Source organism: Marmota monax, unplaced genomic scaffold (genome assembly GCF_021218885.2).
Source record: "Marmota monax isolate L192 unplaced genomic scaffold, Marmota_monax_Labrador192_F-V1.1 WCK01_AAM20220418_F8-fsc00106, whole genome shotgun sequence".
In the NCBI taxonomy this organism is placed as follows: Eukaryota; Metazoa; Chordata; class Mammalia; order Rodentia; family Sciuridae; genus Marmota; species Marmota monax.
The window spans coordinates 8922859-8941906 of record NW_026695218.1 but is presented as its reverse complement, the minus strand read 5'-3'; the positions used below and the strand labels follow the sequence as shown (position 1 = coordinate 8941906).

At 33.5% G+C, this 19048-nt stretch overlaps 1 protein-coding gene across 5 annotated transcripts in view; it reads left to right on the top strand.

Annotated features, from left to right (window-relative positions):
* Nucleotides 1-13640, top strand: part of Znf638 (zinc finger protein 638) — a 69681-nt gene extending 56041 nt beyond the window's left edge. For 4 of the 5 annotated variants that reach the window (XM_046432178.2, XM_046432177.1, XM_046432176.2 and 1 more), the window contains 7 exons: nt 217-254; nt 4734-5952; nt 6509-6574; nt 7440-8379; nt 10572-10673; nt 11578-11696; nt 13324-13640. In XM_046432178.2, coding sequence (XP_046288134.1) covers nt 217-254; nt 4734-5952; nt 6509-6574; nt 7440-8379; nt 10572-10673; nt 11578-11696; nt 13324-13389 — 2550 coding nt within the window. In that variant the 3' untranslated portion in view covers nt 13390-13640. Of the gene's footprint in view, nt 1-216; nt 255-4733; nt 5953-6508; nt 6575-7439; nt 8380-9174; nt 9283-10571; nt 10674-11577; nt 11697-13323 lie in introns of all 5 variants that reach the window. The other variant, XM_046432179.2, reaches the window with a different exon arrangement.
* The last annotated feature ends 5408 nt before the right edge of the window (nt 13641-19048 follow it).

The following is a 19048-nucleotide window of genomic DNA, read 5'->3' as shown; positions in this document are numbered from 1 at the left end:
TTTTAACTCATTATGTTCCATCTTATGTATAGGACACCTTTAAAAACTTAAACTGAGCCATTTTACAGGTGTTCCAAAAAGTTTATGGATATTTATGTGATCTTTATATAGGACAATAGGACATAATGGGTTTAAGGTTTAAACTTTAAAAATTTTTTAACTGAATATTTAAAATCCAATAGAATAACCTCTAATAAAATATGGATTGTGTTTCAGGCGAAAATTGAGAAAGGCCCAGAACCAGAAAAAGAAAGGTATGTTGCTTTAAGTTTGCTAACATTTTTGTACAGTATTTAGATACTGAATTTTATTTCCATATTTATAGTAAATAGTCTCACTGTAGGAAAAAATCCTATCTTACTCATTCCTTTTGTGTATATATGAAGTCATTGTGGTTTTCTTTTGGGGTTCTGTTGACCGAGGGGTTTTGTTTTTTATCTCATTCAGGTTTTACTGATTATTTAGGTAAACTATGAATTGAAATATAAATATTACTGTTTAGATTAAATATATAAATATGACTTCTTTATAAAATGCTTTGTAGAAACTTTAACAATTTAACTTCATGGTCAATATTATATTCTTTTTGTTAGAGTTTTCTATTTTATAGTGAACACAATAGTGAAAAATCAATTTCCAAAATACAAAACTTCATTAGTTTAATAAAAAGATAATTTTTAATAAAAAGATAATTTTCAGTGTATATTTTGGTACATTTTTAGAAACTGAAGTGGGAAAAGGAAAATTTGTCAAAAAACAAAAAAAGTTAATATGAACTGCTTTGTAGTTTCAGAGGATGAAAGCTCATTTTTTAGAGTCCCTAAAAATTAGTGATTGACAAACTTGATTTGACCACAGTACACTCTCTCCTTACTAACGTTTTCATTAAAATGGATATCGTTTTCATTAAAATGGATATTGTCTTTGTCACTTCCTTATCCTACCAGTTAATAACCTGCCATTCACTGCTTTTATTTGCACAGCATTGATTTAGAACATTTCTTTTACCTCTTGTGTACTAATTCATCACTGGTATTTTGTTAGTCCACGTTGTAAGAACATGTAAGCTTGAAATAACAGTTTGAAAGTATTTAAATATAAAAAGTATTTGTTGTTTAGTACACTGATTTTAAGATGCCTGAAGACAGAATGTCTTATGGATTTTTTCTTCTTAGTAACTTTGAAGCAATGGGTTTTCCACATGTGTCAACACATACTTTTTTTTTTTTTTTTTAAGTTTACATCATCAACCTAGTTAAATTCATATACCTAAAGAATAATACAACCAACAACGTTTTCCCTTAAAGCCACAGAGGACTTAGTAACAGCGGCGCATGTAGTAGTACAGAGACCAACAGTTTTTCCACAATAACTCTGTGACTAGTAAATAAATAGACTTGTCCCCAAATTCATTTTCTGTACTTTGATAGTTTTCTCTGAAGTCTGCAAAAGAAAAGCTATTGCCTATAGCAGTAGTAATTAGTCATTATCTTTCTTTTATTATTTAGATATATCTTTTAAAATTAGATATTAATAATGAATTTACAGGTAGTTGTTCAGTCTTATAAAATTAATTTAGAAATTCTAGCATTAATCATTTCATAGTTAATTTCTAGTATGTCATTCATTTTTTTCTGACTTATATGAGATGAAGGAGAAAGATACGGGATATGGCCAGAATACTTAATATTTCTTTTAGAGTAAACTGATGTTAAGAAAATACTAATATTTATTGTTTTTATAAAGTACTTGTGGTTGCCATTCATCATGAATATGATCCTTTTGTTTATAATTAATGTAAACTATTTAAATAGATTTCCCATGTAGAGAAAATATCATTCATAATTTAATAATAACCCACATATTAACCCTGTATTCATCCCCCTTCCATGCAATCAATATTTACTTATCATGTGACTAAGGTTCCAAATAAGGATGCTAGATGAAATTTCCCTAACTCACTAATATTGGGAAGTACCCAGTGGGACTCTGAAATAAACACTAATCTTCAGTATTGTGAAGTCAACTCTAAAGTTTCCTGTCTTACAGTGTTACTCTTCGTTCTCATGCTCAGCTTTTGTTGTATGCCTTTTTTGACATTGTGGAATTATGGGACTATGGGGTAGAACAGGGGAGTAGGAAATTAGATACCTGTGATGAATGCCTTCCTGGAATCCCTTTTGTGTGCCATTTTCCAGAATATGACTGTTTTCCTGTTTAACTCTGGTGTTAATAATGTCACTTATTTGACATCTCAAACTGACTTTTCAATCTGAATTGATCACTATTGATGCTTTCTACCATATCAGCTGGAGGTATTAATTTTTAGTAAATGAATTCTATAAATTTTTAAAGAGAGAGGCACAGAAGGACAAATATGGAATTAAATCTTTTTTCCAAATAGTTCTATGTTCTCTTTCAAGTGTGGAACTGCATAGTGATTCATTTTGTATAAAAGATAATAACTTTTTATAGACAAACTTTAAATATGGTAAAGGGAAAAAAATCTTGCTATATTCTTGAGCCAGGAATCAAGATCCTCTTCATTGTTATTCTTCCAGCCCCATAAATGTTTGTAAAGATTTTAGGGTTAATATGCAATTCAGTAATGATTCAGGAGTTTGAGTTTATTCTTCATCATCAGAAATTAATCTTGTATTTTGGGAAATAATATTCATGTATCTGTGTATGTCACAACTTCTTTGTCATGTTTGTGCTTAGCCACAAACTTTATTTTGACTACTCCCAAGAATTTGGAACATATAAAATCAACCACTGGTTTTTTTTTTTTTTTTTGGTAACAGGGATTGAATTTAAGGGCACACTCTGAGCCACACTCCCAGCCTATTTTGTATTTTATTCAGAGACAGGGTCTCATTGAGTTGCTTAACGCCTCACTGTTGCTAAGGCTGGCTTAGAACTCGCGATTCTCCTGTCTCAGCCTCCCGAGCCACTGGGATTGCAAGCGTGGGCCACCATGCCTGGCCATTGGTGTTTTTAATATAAAAGATGTGAATTATTTCAAATAAAAGCCTTTCATTATACAAAGTGTAGCTTTTACAGTAAATAGAATACATATTAAGGTCCATGGTTACTGGTTCTTCAACTCAAATTACTCAAACTTGGTGCCTTTGCAACTTTTGAACAAACAGGTGTTTTTCTGGTAGAAAAGTGTTCTATTCTTCTTTGCAAGCCTAATTAAATTTACCATCCTTGTGGGAGAGCCAGTTTATTGGCTCAGATGATTAAACCCTGATTTGGACTTTTTCCATGCTTCTGAAATGTGATGAACGTCTTAGGACACAGGTACACGTCATCTTGCATTGTTAACTAGAATATATTTAACTGTACTTTCAGAAGTTTATCAGAGGTACTCTTTACTATGAGGTATTGATATGGTAATCATCATTTTTTTAAATTTCCTCCAATGTAATTATGTGAATATATTGGTTAAACTTTAATTTGTGTTGACAGCATGCTGGATGTTGTCTTCAAAAGCTAAGGTGCTCCTTATTCTCCTAAGATAAATTTTAATTGTAGAACATAAATATTAAAAATACTTTGTCTCCGCCTCAGTGAAAGTAGTGGAATTATAAGATTACGCACTTTTGTTTACTTTGGGTTTGGGAAGACCATGATGAGAGATAACATCAATTACATGTACTTGGCTATGTATTTTCTCTATTTCTTCTGAATAACTATGGCTATGTATTTTCTCTATTTCTTCTGAATAACTAGATTTTTTATTATTCTTAGTACTGGAGAGGTTTCTTTTAAGAACATATATTCCTTTCTATAATGTAGCCAGAGAACAATGTTTTATAAGACAGTATGTTCATGTTAAGGTGGTTCTATCAGTTTCACCTCTAACTTTAAATTTCCAACAGAATTATTTTTAAAAATATTTCCAAAGAAAAGTCTTCTTTTAAGTATATATCATTAATAACTATAATTCTTGGGAGATTAAAACAAATCTGTCTCACATCAAAAAATGAGAGGATATGGTTAAGAATGACATTTCCCCGTACCAGTTTGTTTAGATAAAGTTTACATAGAAAATTTTAGTTTCATTGTAGAACTGTACACATACTTTCTTATTACCACTGATAAGAGGATAGGACATCTAATAATAACTGAAGGTATTTGAAATTCACATTTGGCCTTCCAATATGAAGTACAAACTTGACACAGCAGAAAAAAATATTGATTATAACTCAGATGAGTAAAATGAACAAACATATCAGTAGTCGTATTTCTGTCACTGTTTCTTTTGAATTAAAGAGAAATCTTCAAGCCAGGTGGGGTGGCACGTATGCCTATAGTCCTAGCAACTTCCGGGGTCAACTCAGGGGGATCACAAATTGGAGGCCAGTCTGGGCAACTTAGTGAGACATAGTTTCAAAATAAAAAAGGGCTGAGAATTGAGTTCAGTGGTAGATCTTCCCTGGGTTTAATTCACAGTACCACCAAAAAAGGAAAAAAAAAAAAAAAAAAAAAAAACTTCAGTGAGATGAAGGATCTCAAGTTTTTACATTGTTTACACACTTACATCAGAACATCTTAACCACTTTAATGCTGATTGGCTGGATTTCCCAGTGCTTATTATGAATGCATCAGGAAGTCTTTACAATTGGCATCAACAGAATTATTTATAATGGTTGAATTCTCATCATAGTTTGATTTTTGTTTGTTTTTGTTTGTGTTCTTTTTTGTTTGTTTTTAAATACTTTTAGCCCTGACTTGAAAAACAGTCCAGTTGATGAAAGTGAGGTGCAAACAGCAGCTGATAGTCCCTCTGTTAAACCTAGTGAGGTTGAAGAAGAAACTACTCCCAATATTCAGACAGAAACTTCCATTCAGCAGGAAGAGCCTTGTGAGGAAGAACCTGAAAAAGCACTGTGTGACTCTGACTTTGCTATTGAAACACTGGAAATTGAAACTCAAGGGGAGGAGGTCAACATAGAAATTCCTCTTGTGGCAACCACTCCAGCTAGTATTGAATTGTTTGTGGAAAATATGGAGGAGTCTGCTTTAAATCAACAGGTGTGTACCACTGACTTTGAGAAGGAAGAGGCAGAAATTATGAAACCTGAAACAGAATTGCCAATATCAGATAGTGTACTTATAGAAGAAAGGAGTATCAAAGGAATTCTAGAAGATTCTCCATCTGAAGCAGAAGATTTCTTTTCTGGAATCACACAATCTATGGTAGAAGCTGTAGCTGAAGTGGACACACATGAAACTGTTTCAGAAATAGTGCCATCTGCTTGTGTTACGACTGTAGCACCAGGAATTTGCACTGGGGATGAGAAGATAGTGAATAAAAAGAGTATTTCTGAAAAAAGCGACATGGATGAAAAGGAGGACAATGAAATTAATACCAAGGAAACCAGAATGGATCTACAGATAGGAACAGAGAAGACTGAAAAGAATGAAGCTAAGATGGTTGCAGAAAAATTGGAAAAGATTATGGTAGCAATGAAAGAAAAGCCTGCAGAAAATATTGTAATCAAGGCCTGCCCAAATAAGGAATTGGGTCAGACCAATAAGCCCGATGAAACTGGTAAAACTAGTATGCTGGCTGTATCAAATGTATCTGGCAATAAATCAAATATTAAGGCTGCTATGGTCTCTTCTCCTAAAGCAAAAGCTCCAGCGTCAAAAACTGAAAATCAGAAAAGTTTTCTAAAATCTGTGCTCAGAGATCAAGTAAATGTTGAAAAGAAACTTTCAGCCAAAGAACTTGGTCTACTTAAAAGTACCAGATCAGACTTGGCAGAAGGCAGCAGTAAATTCAAACCCACTCAGAGTGGTATTACCAGAGAAAGCAGTGGAAAGATCTCAGTCCTTCAAGGCAAGGATTCTAAACTGGATTACAAGGACATAACCAAACAGTCTCAGGAAACAGAGGCTAGACCTTCCATCATGAAACGGGATGACAGCAACAATAAGGTGAGGAGAGTAAGAAGAATGACTCAGTGTGTCTTTGACGTGCTTAGCTCTGCTGCTGTAGTTACAGAGTAGAGATGTTTCATACTTTCATCTCCTCACTGTGCCCCCCAAGCTCTCATTTCCCTTTCTTAAATCCATTGAATTAAGCCAATAGGCATTTAGAATATCAAGCTCAAAGTTCATAATTAGTTGGAAAAGCATTATTTGGTCAAAAATATGTGGTTTAAAAGGAAAATCTGTAGTGAATCTTTTAACGTGACTTAGCATTCTCCTTCTGAATGAAAAATCTGTTTTTTCTTTTAAATTGAAGCTTCCTTTTTGTAGTCACATAATTGCCCAATTTAGACATTATGGATATAGTAAAGAAAAGATTGGTAAAACTGAATTTAGCTACAATTTTCAGAGACTATGCCTGTACTAGTAAATGACCAGTAACTTAATTGTGTATACTCATTAAATATTTGCATAATTGTGTTTAGGGTTTTGGGGTTTTTTAAGAACTTTAATTACCTGGATGTAAATTCTGTTTTTCTGTATTTCTTACTTAATATTTCAGGCTTTGTCTGGGCAAAACACTAAGAATTCTAAAAGCACCACTGGTAGAAGTTCCAAATCTAAAGAGGTAAAAAATAATCCACTAACACCACTACTTCATTTCCAGCCTTCCATTACAGAATTCGTCTGTCTTATAACTTGAGTCTGCCTTATTTAGTTAATAAAATGTTTAGAGAAGGAGAGGTATAGAGTAAGGGATAGCAATGACTGTTTTCTTTTTGACCCTAACACTAATTCTACTACTAATACTTTTTATATTGAAGTAGGCTAAATAGTTTATTACATGTACTTACAATTGATCATTGGTAGCATTCTAAATAAATGTGGGAGCACTGATGGAAACTGGTTTCTCTAGGCACCATTTTTCAAATTACAGATGTTTTGTTTTCAAATATAGTTACATTAACTAGTAATAATTGTTTTCATAAAATAACTTTATCAAAGCATAAGCTTTATTTCTTAGCATTGCATAAGTAAAATGTGTATTGTAAGTGAATTGATCAATGGGAACAGTCCATTGAGCTAGTTACATTTGCAGTGGTTTTAGAAGTTCTGTAAGTCCTCTCAGAGCACTTATTAGATATTTAGCATATGGATCAGTAAATTCTTTATATTAATTGTTTGACAGATGCTTAAATGTAGCATTTTTGTGCCATTGTTGTATTACAAAACTTATCATTTAAGAAGTAATCAATCTTATTAAAATTATGTGAAAATGGAATTAGATTGATATCATTGAATCTCTTTAACATGTATTCATGAATTGCAGTTAATCTGTTTGTGGAGGCTTTTAAAAAAATCCTAATTTTATTTTAGCCTTTAGGAAACTGCAGTATAATTCTTACAAATGATCTGCCTGCACATTTATTGTGACTATTTGCAACCTGAGTGGTCAGTAGTTGTTAATACTGTGATTTTTAACTTCCAAACAGGAACCGTTATTTCCATTTAACTTGGATGAATTTGTTACTGTGGATGAGGTTATAGAAGAAGTGAATTCTTCTCAAGCCAAGCAGAATCCATTAAAGGGAAAAAGGAAAGAAGCTCTTAAAAGTACTCCTTCTGAACTTAACTTGAAGAAAAAGAAGGGGAAAACCTCTGCCTCTCATGGTGTTGAGGGAGAATTATCTTTTGTAACATTGGATGAGATTGGGGAAGAGGAAGATGCAGCTGCACAAGCTCTAGTCACTGTGGATGAAGTAATTGATGAAGAAGAATTAAATATGGAAGAAATGGTAAAAAATTCAAATTCACTTCTTACATTAGATGAATTAATTGACCAGGATGATTGCATTTCCCACAGTGAACCAAAAGATGTTACTGTTCTAACAGTGGCTGAAGAACAAGATCTTCTCAAACAAGAACGCTTGGTAACTGTGGATGAAATTGGAGAAGTAGAAGAGCTACCTTTAAATGAGTCAGCAGACATAACTTTTGCCACTTTAAATGCTAAAGGAGATGAAGGAAATCCTGTAAAGGATTCCATTGGGTTCATTTCTTCTCAGATGCCTGAAGACCCTTCTACTTTAGTCACTGTAGATGAAATACAGGATGACAGCAGTGATTTGCATTTAGTGACTTTGGATGAAGTAACTGAAGAGGATGAAGACTCTCTGGCTGATTTTAACAATCTAAAAGAAGAACTTAATTTTGTTACTGTTGATGAAGTTGGAGAGGAGGAAGATGGAGACAGTGATTTAAAAGTTGAGTTAGCACAAAGCAAAAATGATGGTCCTCTAGATAAAAGAGGAGATAGAAAGAAGAGAGCCATGGACACAAAGAAGACAAAACTTGAAGCCTTGTCCCAAATGGGTCCAGTAAATGAGAATGTTTCAGAAGATCTGAAAACCATGATTGAAAGACACTTAGCAGGTAGATTATTGGAAGTGGTAGTTTTCCTGTTTTATGAAAGGGTTATATATAAAATTAATTTTAGACTATATGTTGTGGCATTACCAATAATTTCATCCTGTATCAATATAGTAAGCCAGCAAATAATATTTTCCACAGAAATGTGTACAGATTTCACATATTTCTCTTAGTTATAGACCAGAACTTGCTCTAAGGAAAGGTTGTCAAAAACAGAAAACAAGCTAGTATAGCCAACTTAGAATTGGAATGATAATGGTCTATTTACATTGTGGGCAAAACAGCTTTTGATGATCAGAAGGATGTTTATACCACGCTGCTACCCAGATTTTGTTTAAATTTAGGATTTAGAACAATTCAATAATGTACAATTTTACTTTAATATTTTGATGGTTTAGAATAATAGAGCAGCTCACTTGTAGGACTTGAAGGAGATAAATAATTTCCATTAAAGAAGATCAGGGAAGATTTAAACCAAAGAATAAAATAATAGGAAGATCTCCACAGGCTTATGTAGCAAATTAGAAAAATATGTATAGCCACCTTAAGTAAAGAAGATAGAGAAGAAGAGTTGTTTGGAACATGATAAAAGGGAATGTAGGAGGATGTTTTAACTACAAGGAATATTTTTTAAATGACTTCTATTTTATACTAGAAATAGGGTTCCTTCTCAACTTTGGGTATTATTTGCTAAAAACTAGGGTGTTGAAATTATTATTCAAACAATTTAATATGTTTAATTTAAAGCAATTTAAATATTGTTACTAGAGCAGTAAATTTAGTCTTTCTGTTTTAAAGCTAAAACACCAATGAAGAGAATTAGAATTGGTGGTAAAGCACCACTCTTAGAAAAAGCTGTTGCAACAGAATCAGCAAAAGGTGAAGAGGCCTTCCAAATTAGTGAAGGTAAAGCAGGATTGTTAGGATGTGGAGAGAGTTACATAGCATGAGATGGTGGTAAAAATTTCAAAGATTACCATCTAAGTAGAAAGCAGTAAAATAGAACAGGAGTGGGAAATGGCAGGTTTAGGATTATTAGGTCCAGATACAATTTTTATTTTCATAATTTAGAGATAATGGACCATTGAAATTAGGATGAGATATATTTGTAGAAATGATCTATAAAAGGTTCTTCTGACCATGTTGTAGCATCAGGCAATTGTCTATTTTTAATGCTTCCAAGCAGCCAGCCAGTAACAAAATGTCTGAATAACATCAATAAAATTTAAGTTGAAACAAAAAAGGAACAGTATCCAGCAAGGGAGAATACTTCACTCAACAAGTATGTGGCTTTGTGTCCATTATATTGGATAAAATGCTGAAAAGTGTAGAAAAGAACACAAAGTTCCTGATATCTGGGAATTTATTACCAGTATGACTTAAAACAACACTATAAGGTATCCCTTTTACCATTATTCTCTTTGCAGTGCCCTCCTTGCCTCCTTGTTCTATGTTATATTAGAAATAGGGTTCCTTCTCAGCTTTGAATATTATTTGCTAAAAATAAAGGTGTTGAAATTGCTATTCAAACAATTTAATATGTTTAATTTAAAGCAATTTAAGTATTGTTACTAGAGCAATAAGTGTAGTCTTTCTGTTTTAAATTTTTCTCTAAGGAAAAATTATCAACCATGAGTCAGTCCAAGTTCTTTTGAGTCTTATCTCAGCTGGCCCTTAGTACTGTACACAGTCCATTAGAGGTTATTCACTCTGCTGAGCTTTCATATTCATAATATCACTTTTAATTCTCTCTTAGGCTATCAATTTAGGCTCAGTTTTCTAGGTTGGAGGGGCATCAGAATTATTCTCTGCCGGTATATCCTTTCCCCTAATTTCCACTTAACTCTTCAACCCAGCACCTTGTATAGACAAGTTAACTCTTCCCAGAACTACAGTCCTACTTGTTCCCCTGTAAGTTTTTTCTGAAACTATATGTAAATAAAATTTTCTGTTAGTTTTGGCCCTTTACCTCTAAATGCATTTAATAAATCTAAACAGATTTACCCATATATTTTTTTGACATCAGACAATCTAGAGAATAGTATATGCAGAATAGTCAGGTGGTATTAACCAAGGAAGAGTTTCTTTGAGTTTTAGTCATCTAAGGTAGGGATTATCCAACATTAACTTCACAAAGTCTATAAATCTATGTTGAATAGCTTCCTTTTTTCCTTGAAAATTTTTAATGACTTTAGTTGATGAAGAATCTGGATTAAAGGATTCAGAACCAGATCGAAAACGCAAGAAGACTGAGGACCCATCTTTAGGCAAATCAGTGGCACCTGATGTCCCAGAAGGTAAAGTGAAATGTCTGCACCATAATACTTGTTCTGTTGTTTAAATGAATTATTGAGTAACCTTGCTTGTTACTTCTGAAGACAGCTTAAAAAGTAGGCTGTTTTTTAACCTGGCAGGAATATTTTTATTGCACTCTTTTAAAAAGTCTGGCATATATGTTTCCTGTTTTATTTCTGGTGCTTTCTTTGCTGCTGAGGGGAGAATTGAGTTATACTTGCCCTGGCAGAAACTCCAGTTAGGTAGAACATGCAGAAAAGTTAAGTTTGCAAACTTTTTTCAGGACCATATGAGGTAAACCTTGTTTGCTCAGCCTGTACACTCCATAAGCAATCACCTATCATTCTGCCTCTTCTCTCTTTTATTGTTTTATCAGGGTATTCCTAAAATTTTTTATTTTAGACTCTGTCAGATTCTATTCTGAAGGATAATTGAATGTTCTTTCTAATCCAGCCTTCTCCATGGGAAACTATTCAGTTTACATTATACCACTTAAGTGGAATTCTGGCATTCCTGAGAATGAAATTTTTTTGTTGTTGTTGTTTTGTTACTGGAGATTGAACTCAGGGGCATTTTACCACTGTGTTACATCCCTAAGTCTTTTTTTATTTTGAGACAGGTTCTCTTTAAGTTGCTGATGCTGGTCTTAAACTTTTGATTCTCCTGCCTCAGTCTCCCAAATCTCTGAGATTACAGGCATTTGCTACTGTACCTGATAATAATTTCTTTAAAAAAAAAATGTTTTATAATTAAAGTTATTGCTCTTGATCTCACAGTATATAGAAGTGTTTACTATCCTTGTATATAAGTATATATACTATGCTTAAAATGTTTGGATAAACTGACATAACTGTTAGTACATTATTAATTTTCTTCCTTTCTCTTCTCAACTCTTTTATCTTAAAGATTTAGATTTTCTTGTACCGAAGGCTGGATTCTTCTGTCCAATTTGTTCCCTCTTCTACTCAGGTGAAAAAGCAATGACAAATCACTGCAAGAGTACTCGTCATAAGCAAAATACAGAGGTAATTTCTAATTATTAACTCTTACAATCTCCAGGTGATGTTATTGTCTTGTAATTGAACTAGTTAAATATCTACCCAAAATGTACATTTTTTTCCCTTTTGCGAGAACTGTTGTGGATGTTCTTGCTAGTTTATTCATCTAAGTCCAAAATCCTATTTTCTCCCTCACTATACCTTGCCAGCAGCTTCTAGCCCTTATTTCTTTTCCTCCAACAATAGCATTTGCCAGAGTAGATTCTGCAGATTAATAGTCTCACGTGACACTCCATTAAAGTAAAAGAAACTGCATATTTTGATGCCCTGTTACAAAGTCATGTACATGTTAGCAAACTAACATTTCTTCCAACAAAAAACATATGGGGAATTTTTTTTTTTTTCCTGAATTGCTAGCCAGAAAGTATCCTGCTTAAGTTTATGCAATGCAGTTTCCTAAATTGATTGATCACAAAGCCCTCTTTTTAAAGTTTTACATGTTTAGGCAGTACTGCTCTAGAGAATCATTCTTAGCCATTAAAGCAGTGGTTCTGATTCCTCCTGAATGTTTGAGATTGTTTTACATGTACTTTCTATTGAATTTGTGCTATAGACACTCATCAAACACTGAACTATTATGTGCTGAAAGCTTATTTAATCCCCTCAACAACTTTAAAAGACAAATGTTATTCCAGCTTTTGACATGAAGACCCAGACTCAGGATTACATTTCTAAACCCAAGGTTACATAACTAGTTAGTGGCAGACATAAGATTTGGACCTAGTTGTTTTATTCTAGCCTCAAACCCTTATACATTTTACTTATGTTCCCTGTGCTTTCAACTTTATTGTGTAGTTTTCCATTTAAAACCCAACTGCATAATATGGCATTTGGAATAATATTTAAACTTCTTATTGTGAGTCCATAAAGCCCTACCTGATCTGACTTTTAAACTTCTCTGAACTCAGCTTTTTATTACTGACTTCATCCCAACTTTTCTGGCTCTCTGTTTGACTTTTTTTTTTTTTCCTGTAGTACTGGGGATTGAACCCCCCAAGTGTAGTCTGCCACTGAGCCATATCCCCAGCCCTATATCTGGCTCTTTTTTCTTTTTTTTATACATGAGGGCTCCTTGCCAGTTTTACACCTTTACAATGCTATTTCTTTGCCTCTTCTCAGTTTCACTTATTTTTGGTTTCAACTCAAATATTAGCTCCTTAGAAAGAACTTTGCTTAAGTAAGACCTAGCTAAAGTAGGACATTCCAGCTTAACCCCTCCCCACAAAAGGTCAACCTAATCAGTTGCCTTCTTATAATTTTAGAGTGCTTACTACTTACCCCAAATTACTTCATTTATTTTTTTTCTTTGATCATTTGTCTTTCCTAATTAGAATATAAGCTCCATTGTATACAATGCTTATCTTACTTTGTTGTCACTGAATCTTCAAGCACCAAGCATAAAGCTTGGTATATATAAAATATCATAAGACTGATGAATGAAAAGAAGGAATACTAATATAAAGCACTGTGTTTGTAATCGTTTTTAGAGTTGGGCACTTTTAAATTGTAAATGCAATGAAATACATTAGAAAGGTTTTCATACACAGGAAAATAATATCTAATAAGTATTTCATATTGTAAATTGCTTTCGCAGAAATTCATGGCCAAGCAAAGAAAGGAAAAGGAGCAGAATGAGGCTGAAGAAAGAAGCTCTAGGTGATTGGGAGAAAGGGAAAAGAATTCATTAGAAATTTGTTTAGGGTCCAGTTGATTTGTGTATTTTTGTTATCACTTAATTTGTAATTTTTGTTTCAGAAGCAAATATTCATGTTGTATAAATTTCTGATTGCCCTTGATGTAGAGAGACTGATGGGGAAAGTATGATGTGTTTGATTTTTATATCAAATCATCAGGCATGGAGAAATGTCTTTTAGAGGTGTTAAAATAAATGTTCCTACTGTATATTTAAAATGTTGTGTTTGTGGTTAATTTATTAAAAACTTGCTTCTGATTGCAGATAAGGTGGTTCTACAACCCTTGGGATTTGGGAAGTTTGGGAATTTTTCCCATATTACTGGAAGTCATATCATGATAGTATTTAACCTTGTTTCATCCATCCATGTATTACAGGTCAAAGATTTCTTTAAATGCTCAATTTTTCTAGATAAAATTAAATTATATCATGTTTGACCTACGTAAGTTTTGAATAAAGTATTGCTTTAATTTTATCTATTCATTTACTGGTACTGGGAATTGAACTCAGGGGTGCTTAACCACGGAGCAATATCCCCAGCCCTATTTATTTGTTTGTTTGGAGACAGGGTCGCTAAGTTGCTGAGGCTTGTCTTGAACTTGCAGTCCTCCCTCAGCCTTTTGAGTCCCTCGGATTACAGGCGTGTGCTACTATGCCCGGTTTGCTGTAATTTTTAAATGTGTTCATCCCCCCGCGTCCCCCCCCTCCCGCCCCCGCTTCTGCTTCTGTTAAAACTATTTCTGCCAAGAGCTTTTCAAAGTAGTACCTCTCAAGTCATTATTAGCTTGAACCTACAGAGGAGCAGCCTTTACTTTCTGTGAACTTTTACAGATGATTTTAAAACCCTTTAGATTATTATCCAGTATGTTTGTAAAAAGTTGGTACAGCAACAAAAATAATTAAGTGGATTGTTAGAAGGTGCTGGACATAATCCTGTACTGTATATTTTTAGATTAGGCTATACTTCAAAATTCTTTTAGTATTTGATTCCTTAGAATGTACCCGATAATAATAGAGACTGAATGGAGAGAAACCATAGCAACAAAACAACTTTTTAGATCTCTTATTCCCATGACAGCACAGGAGTTACACCACAGCCAGCAAGAAGTGGAATAAAGATCAAAAACACAGCACTTCTTGCCAGGTGCTATAGCACATGCCTGTTAATCCCAGTGACTCAGGAGGCTGATGCAGGAGGATCCCAAGTTCTAGGACAGTCTCAGCAACTTAGCAAGAAGACAATGCCTCAAATATGTTGTAGAGTGGTAGAGTGCATCTGGGTTCATTCCCCAGTACCACAAAAAAAAAAAAAATGAAAACAAAAATAACAGCAGTTCCAAACTCACTGTACATTCAGTTCAAATTTAGCCACAGCCTCAGCAACACTACAAAAGACTACATATCAGATAGGAAGTAGAGTGAGTAGAGGGAAGTGCAAGAGTCTGTTGGGATTAGAACCCATATAGGTGAATGAGGTAATAGGGGGAAGAAGAGATATTAAAATGCTGGAGAATAAGATGCTTCAATCTAAATCATCAGAGTGAATGAGAATCTTTTATACTGGACTTGCTTTTGGAATTTTTGCATCCAGAGAAGTTACAAGCTTAAGTTCCTTTCACTCTTTTTTATTTCCTTCTGAGTAATTATCTGGAAAAAAGCTATTTTTTCTTGGAATTGCTATTCTACACTCGAATAAAAGGAACTTCTAAAGCATAAAAATTATACAGATTTTTTTTTTTTGTTTCATCCTAGTGACTGATAAATGATATTCCTCTCTGCTGCTTCTTGCATTTAATGCTGGTTATTTTTTATCATGGGGCTTCCAGTACAAGTTTTTTTGTGAAGTTTTTAAAAAAAATAAGCACATTCTTTGCATATAGTTTTCCAATTCTTGATGTTTTCAGAAAACCTTGAAATACCTCCTTCCTTTAGTCATACTACACATGAAATATGCATGTGTATAGCAGTTTCTGCTTATTAGTGGATTGAGGGGTGTAATTTGGATTGCAATCTTCTTTATAGGTTTCTGTCATTTCATCAACTAGATACCAAAGCAAAATAGGTGGCATTCAACATGACCTCTATAAAAGCTTTGGAATTTATTCCACTTCCTATTATGGAATGCTGTGGAAACCTACCTCTCCAAAACTTCTCCTTTTTATTTATTTATTTATTTTTTAATCATGGGGAGTTAAGTTTCTAAAGCTGAAATTTTTTATTTTAGTATTATTTGAGGAAAAAATACCAAACATTTTAAAAATAATAATTTATCCAGTATATCTTCATACTGAACTGAGTTTCAACCATTATTAACTCAAGGCCAGTAAGATATATGTGAGTATGTGTATATTTCTCACTACCTCTCTTGTATTATGTTAAAGTAAATCTTAGCATGATATTTTACCCATAAATGTTTCATTGTGTGTTTCTAAAAGGATTCATTTTTCCTTTTTTGGAGATACTAGGTATTGAACCCAGAGCTTCTCAAATCCTAGGCAAAATTCCTAGCCCCCAAGATTCTTTTTTATTTTTATTTTTTAAAGAAACTATGTCATATATATATATTTTAGTTGCAGAAGGACACAATACCTTTATTTGATTGATTTATTTTTATATGGTGCTGAGGATCGAACCCAGTGCTTCCATGTGCTAGGCAAGCGCTCTACCACTGAGCCCCAACCCCAACCCCCCAAGATTCTTTTAAATGTAACCAATATCATTAAAAATATTCCTTACTTAATTCAGTTCAGGTTTTCAACTTTTGTATGTGTGTGTTTTGCTTTTTTTTTAATATTGTATCTCAATCTACATTCAAATAAGGACCATACATTGTGCTAGCTGATATGTCTTTTAAATTATATAGTATAAAATATAGATTCTTCTCTCTCTCCTTGTAATTTATTTGGATAAGAAACTTGTTATTTGGTTCTACAAAGAAGCTACATCAAATGTGGTCTTTGGGGCTGGAGGTGTAGCTCTGTGATAGATTGTAGGCCTAACATGCACAGGGACCTATGTTCAATCTCCAGCCTTGGGGGGCAGGGAGGGGAGAGGGGAGGGTGGATAGGAGGTCTTTGGGTCCAGGAACAACCCACAAACTTGTTATTAGTTATTATGTTATTTGATTTAAGAACATAAGTTGAGATTGTTTATAAGCATTTTAATGGTGATTTATGTCTCTCCATTGACTCTTAACAATTTTAAAAATTTAAATTTGCATTGTTTTGTGGGGATTTTTAATTTCATTTTGTGTGTTTTACAAAAGCATTAGTCTGCAATGGATTAAAAATTGGGGAGAAAAAAAAAAAATGACCCAGCACATAGTTTGAGAAACACTGTTGATAGGTTTCCTGTGCTCTGGATTTTGATGATTGCAACCCTATAATCCCTTTAACACATTTCTTGTCCTCTGTTGCACTTATAGGTTGGTAGTTGAATATGGACACTTCATTAGAATTTGGCTCTTTTTCTTTCGGTAGAACTGCTTCAAGTGGTCTTCCTCATCAAGAGGCACAAGATGTCTGGCTGCTTTATTTGACATTTTAATAGCAGTTGATGCTTCATTTTTCACTTAGTAACTAGAGGTTGAATAGTGATGTTTTAATTCTCTCTTCCTTCTTCATTTATAAGTTGGAATACTTTTCTAAAGGGAGATACTACTCCTGATATTTGGTTACTCAGGGGTGTCATTTGTGTAAGAAAGACATGACAAATATTTGATGTTTTTCCTTTATTTGCCTGATTTTACAGAATGAGTCATTTCATTGGTACCTATCAACAGTGATGAGTTCTTTTATAAAACATGAACCCATGAATTTTAACATACTTGATGTTTCAAACCTTTACAGTTTTAGCTTTGTTGATGTTCACATTATCCCATTTTTAATTTAACTCATTGCTCCTATCACTATGACACTACTAGCTGTTATTGTCTCCTTACCGTTCATACATCAAGGTGTTCTAGGAGCATCTGTACATTTCCTGCCCCAAACTTGAAGCCATCCATTTCCCTAAAGAATAGTGGATAATTGGGGTGTTTATTGCTTTTAGATTGGTCATTGCTTTTCAGTGGATAGAATTTTAAAATACACGGCTTTTTTTTCACATTTTTTATTGGTGTATTATAGTTGTACATGATGGGATTTGTTGTTTCATATTTGTACATGCATACAATATAACAATATAATTTGGCCAATGTCACTTCCTATCACTTTCCCCTTTCTTTCTCTGCCTCCAACCTACTGGTCCCTTTCCTCTACTGATCTCCGTTTGATTTTCATGAGATCTGCCCCTACCTTTCTTTTCCTTTTTCTCCTGTAACTTCCACATATAAGAAAACATACAACCCTTGACCTTTTGACTTTGACTTATGAAAATACACATTTAACATTTTTGTTTTTAAGATAAAATGCATCACTATCATTATTGTTTCTTCCCATTCAAATTTAGGATTTCCAGGTTTTTAGGTCTTCTGTCTTAAATCTAGATCTTTGTGCTATGAGAATTCTAATTCTCAGGGACATTAGAGTAAAAAAAACTAAACTGTCAACTTAAAATTGCTGCTTCATCTCAAACTTTGCACATCACAGTCAGGATAATAATACAAAGACCACAACCTAGAATGATTAAAAGCTCCCCCCATCCCCCATTTACTCTCTTTTTCCTTAGGGAAGGTATACCTCATTAAGGATATACACTCAAATTATAGAGCTTTCACTTTTCACTTGAAATAGTTCTTTTAGTAGTTTTGCTACTGTCTGGATTCACATCAAGGTTTCTAGTTTGATTTTTTAGTTTTAGAGGTTATAGTTTTAAATTTGGCATGTTCTAGAGTACTGTTATAAAATAAGTCATACTGAAAGAAATTACCTTTCTGGCTACAGGTAACTTCCTGCTGTAGGTAACTTTCTTTGTTACTATTGTGATTTAACAAGGAGATTTGTATCTGTAGGGTCATCAGTTTTTAATATCTTGTGTTTTCTAATAATCATATAACCAGTGACATTATGAACAGGTTAAAGCTCATAGGACCTAAGGGATATCTGAGTATATACAAATGTAGGAGGTAAGATGCTGTACTTTCAACTCATAGGTCACAAAACTGAAGGAATTATAAGTTCTGTAGGCTGAAAGGAAGTCTTACCTTTTGGTAAAAATTTTAGGGTTTATGTTTTGTTTCAAAAAGTGTTTTTTTGTAAGAATACTTTAAAAGATTTAAAAAGAAAGATGGGGGAAGGATGGCAATACGCTACCAAGTCCATGGAGAGGAAGAGTAAGGTGTTGTGACTCCTTACCACTTCATTCTGCACTGACATCTATAATTCTTAAGCAAAACATACACATCTGAGCATATGTATGTAAGTCATGTCTGTCTTCTAAAGTCTTTACATGAGAACATGAGCATAAAAAGATATAGGCTAGCTGATGCTAAACACCCATTGACTGGTGTAGACATGAGGAGTTCAACATATCGGGAAATATGAATGACAAAGTAGAGGTTAGAGAGTAGTCATGAAATGTTATATTAACTCAGTGTAGAGTAATTGTAATAAATTACACGTGTCCATCAAAAAGCCACACAATGCTATCAATCAACAGTATCTAGTTGATATTTATAAGACATTTT